The following is a 3,568-nucleotide window of genomic DNA, read 5'->3' as shown; positions in this document are numbered from 1 at the left end:
CAGTTGACCTCTGGGCCAGAGAAGAGGAGCTGCCTTGGTATTGCTAACTATAGTACAGATACAGCCTTAAAGCCCCAAAGATCAGTAATATTCAAGCCTTGTTTGYACATCAACACTTTGCTAGAAAATATTTGCTTCTGAAGGGGCTTAGAGAGTTTAATATGAAGAGATTAATTAACTTTATGAAAAGACGCAATGTACAGCTGTGTTTAAAAGTCAAGCCTTTCTTAAGCTCAATTGTTGGAATAAAGTTAGGTCAGAGCAAACAAGTTCATATATATACTCCTGAAAAAAAAACATGTTAAAAATCAGTGGCAGTCCACTGCTTTATAAGGTCACTCACACTCAGAAGAACATAAAGCTGTTACATTTTCCAGAGAACAATTCCCGTAAAGTAGTGTTCTTCAAGCTCTTCTCAGAGATTTTGTTTCCTCCTCAATCAAGTTTTGCTTTTCATCTTCCTTCAGTTAGCCAAACACAGCAAAGTAAYGTGTCTCTGCAGCATAGCCTCAGTTGAGGTGTCCAGCTGATCTCCAAGACCTCCTCAGTGATGAACATCTCATGGTAGGCTCCCGATGTAGTGTTCTCTCAGTGCTCTATACCCATTCTGATTTTTTTGACCTCAGGCAACTAGTACTGCTATAATTTGATTGTGCATCAGCATTTTTTAGGTCAGCTGAAATATAATGTCCTGAAAGTTTGCTCTGAGCTACAGAGGAGGAAACTCCAAGGTGAGACTTAATCTGAGGTCTCAAAGTCAGGGCAGTGTCTTGAATGAAGCCTTGCTGAAACCCGGGTCTCACTTGCCTGCACACAGTGTCTTGCAGGTCAGTGGCACACAAGGGTTCTTCAGTGCTGTCTTGATTAGCAGTAAGACCTCTTGATACACAGGGTTTATTGCTGTTGCTGTTAAGATTAGTGCTGGCAGTTTGCTGAGAGACTACTTCAGGATGAAGAACAGACTCTTCTTCCTCTTCAGAGAGAAGCGAGCAGGAGCCGTCACTGCTCTGGCTGTCATTTGGTACTGGGTGGTCTTGCTGTTGAGCTAGGGGAGAGCTATCATGCTGTCCTGGAGGCAGATCTAAAATGTGTGTATCCTCTACRTGGAGCTTCTTCTGTTGGTTCCTTGCTGTCATTCTCTGAAGAGCACAGACAAGATCAACAAGGCTGAGCAGGAAGGACAGGCTACTCACTCCCCAGATGAAAATCATCATTATGGATTTCTCAGTGGGCCGGGAAATATAGCAATCAAYCGTGCTTGTGCAAGGGGAATGGTAGCAGGAAAAGCGCTCAGGAACAAAAAATCCAAACAGATAATACTGTCCAACTCCAAAGGCAGCCTCAATTAGTGTCCTAAAAGAAAGATGAACAGTATATGCCTCAGAAAAATTAAGGACCCTCAAGTTGTCTGCATCACACTTTAGTCTGTTGACAACAGCACTTGCACAGCGTTTCTTCTGGTCTTCAGGGCTAGGCAAACTCTTAGTGCCTTTGCGTCCATGTATCGACCAATGCATGCTGACAATGTRCATGGCTACCTTGTGCAAAACGTAAATGCTGAAAGCAGCATAAGGCAGCAGGATAGCCACAGTCTGAATGAGCCAGAACCTAAATTGAGATATGGGAGAGAATAAGTCATAGCAAACATTGGAGCACCCAGGCTGCAGGGTGTTGCAGATGAAGCGTTCCTGCTCGTCTTGGTAGAGTGGATAGCCTGCTAGCACAACCACTGCCAGTCTCAGCAGAATTATTAATATCAGCCAGATCTTTCCTAGAAGAGAACAAAAGGTAAGAAAAGGAGTCAGAGGGCTGAGAAAGAACTCATCCTAACGAGAGGCATGTGACAGAGCCACTCTCTGTAAGCCAGATATTTGAAAAAATGGCATCTGTAATCATTTTCCTCCTCTAAAACCTCCTCTTTGGCTTTGTTTTGACTGAGACTGAAGCTTGTGTGAAAATGTGTTAGCTAACACATTCCATAACTTTCATCTAGATGTGGCAGTGTAGGAGTCTGACATACAGTAAACCATGCCAAACAAAACCTCAGCCTCACTAAAACACGCTGTACATGTCCAAATCTGGTAAAATGACTTAAGAGTTGAGTGAATAATCCCATTTCACTTACAGTTCTTCCTTATTGTTAGTTTCATGTCTCTACACCTCAATTCTGTCCTATTTTAATATAAATCAGTTAGCACAGTAGAAAGCTTGTAGATACAAAAGGTTGTTCCATGACGTAGTATTTGTTCTTGACCTTATTCAACCATAAAATCTAATTCAAGACTAACTATTGCCAAGAAAATATCTCTATTCTGTCTAGACTGGGATATACTAATGAACTAGTTAACAGWTGTTAATTAGCAAAGTTTTTACAAAGTTTACATTTGTCTTTCCCTGAATTGTTTCATATAATTGCTTTAGGTAAAGCTCAGACTCATCCACTTCAGTGAGGAGGATCAGGCCTTATCCTTATTCCATCAAACCAATAACAGTGAAAAAAAAATAGTCATTGCTACCCTATGCATCGTAACCCTAAGTCATTAGCAGTGATTGCATGTCTGAGATGCACACAAAGTTTTTAGGGCAGACAGTCTATGAAACAGCACCAATACACATTCCAARGCTTTTAAAAAATCAAAATGCCCAAACAGTTAGTCTGTAAAAACTATATSATATTTATAGGCATTGTTTTGGACAATGTTCTTTTCTATTTATCATAAAGCTACTTCTCCATAGTTAGTGTAAACCTTAAATATTTAACTATTTGTGCAACATTTGTCTGATATCCACTATTGCATTAAACACTCAAATGCCCCATGTAAATCATTTGTGGCTAATAGATTATGGGAATGGGCTAGTAAAACTACCCTCTGAAGTYGTAAAATTTCAACTGGAAAGAGATAAGGATATATGAACTATTTCAGATACCATGATAAAAACTTCCCGTTACTGACAAAATAGTGTATTATCTACCCATAAATAAATTGAGACTTTTCCATTTTATCTGTAATTGCCTGAAATTTAGTGGTGGTTTTACTGTATTTTTCAAATTCTTTTATTTTGGTACACAGGCTCTGTTATTCCCCTCTTTTTGGCATAGTCTAGGTTGATGGAAAACACCATCAACTTTACAAAATCAGTCAGCTATAGTAAATAATGTTTCATATTTTTGTTAGCAAGGACCTTTTCCTTGATAGGATTTCCAATTGTTTGAAGCACGTTAGTTAATTAAGCTCAAACTGTGCTATTTCACCATCAATTTTTAATTAGAGGCTGTACAAGAGGGAGTGCCGCTGAAGAAAAATCAATGGCTCCTTAAGAAGTAGTCTGATGTACATTTTAGAGCTAAGGCCTCTGCACATCACCTTCCCCAATGGCTCAGTCTCAACTAGATGCAAGAGCGGAAGCCCCGTTCCTGAACCCGCTGCGACGTTGCAGGCTGCTCCCTGCAGCCTGCAGCAGCTCTCCGAGACTCGACCAGAACAGCCCCAATTCAAAGCTATTGGAAGCTTTTCTCTGCATCACACCTTGCTCAAAGTAGCCAGTGAAAGAGGAACATTATCTTATT

General features: G+C 40.3%; 1 protein-coding gene across 1 annotated transcript in view; it reads right to left on the bottom strand.

The window, feature by feature from the left end:
* Positions 1-458: 458 nt before the first annotated feature.
* The window catches only part of GJD4 (gap junction protein delta 4), a 3,803-nt gene continuing 693 nt past the window's right edge, over positions 459-3,568 (bottom strand). The window contains exon 2 of the mRNA XM_085317719.1: positions 459-1,771. Coding sequence (XP_085173845.1) covers positions 597-1,771 — 1,175 coding nt within the window. The 3' untranslated portion in view covers positions 459-596. The remainder of the gene's footprint in view (positions 1,772-3,568) is intronic.

Source organism: Rhea americana, unplaced genomic scaffold (assembly GCF_003343005.1).
Source record: "Rhea americana isolate MKP2758 unplaced genomic scaffold, rheAme1 scaffold_50, whole genome shotgun sequence".
Taxonomy (NCBI): Eukaryota; Metazoa; Chordata; class Aves; order Rheiformes; family Rheidae; genus Rhea; species Rhea americana.
The sequence above is the reverse complement of the archived record's forward strand: the minus strand, read 5'-3'. Positions and strand labels throughout refer to the sequence as shown.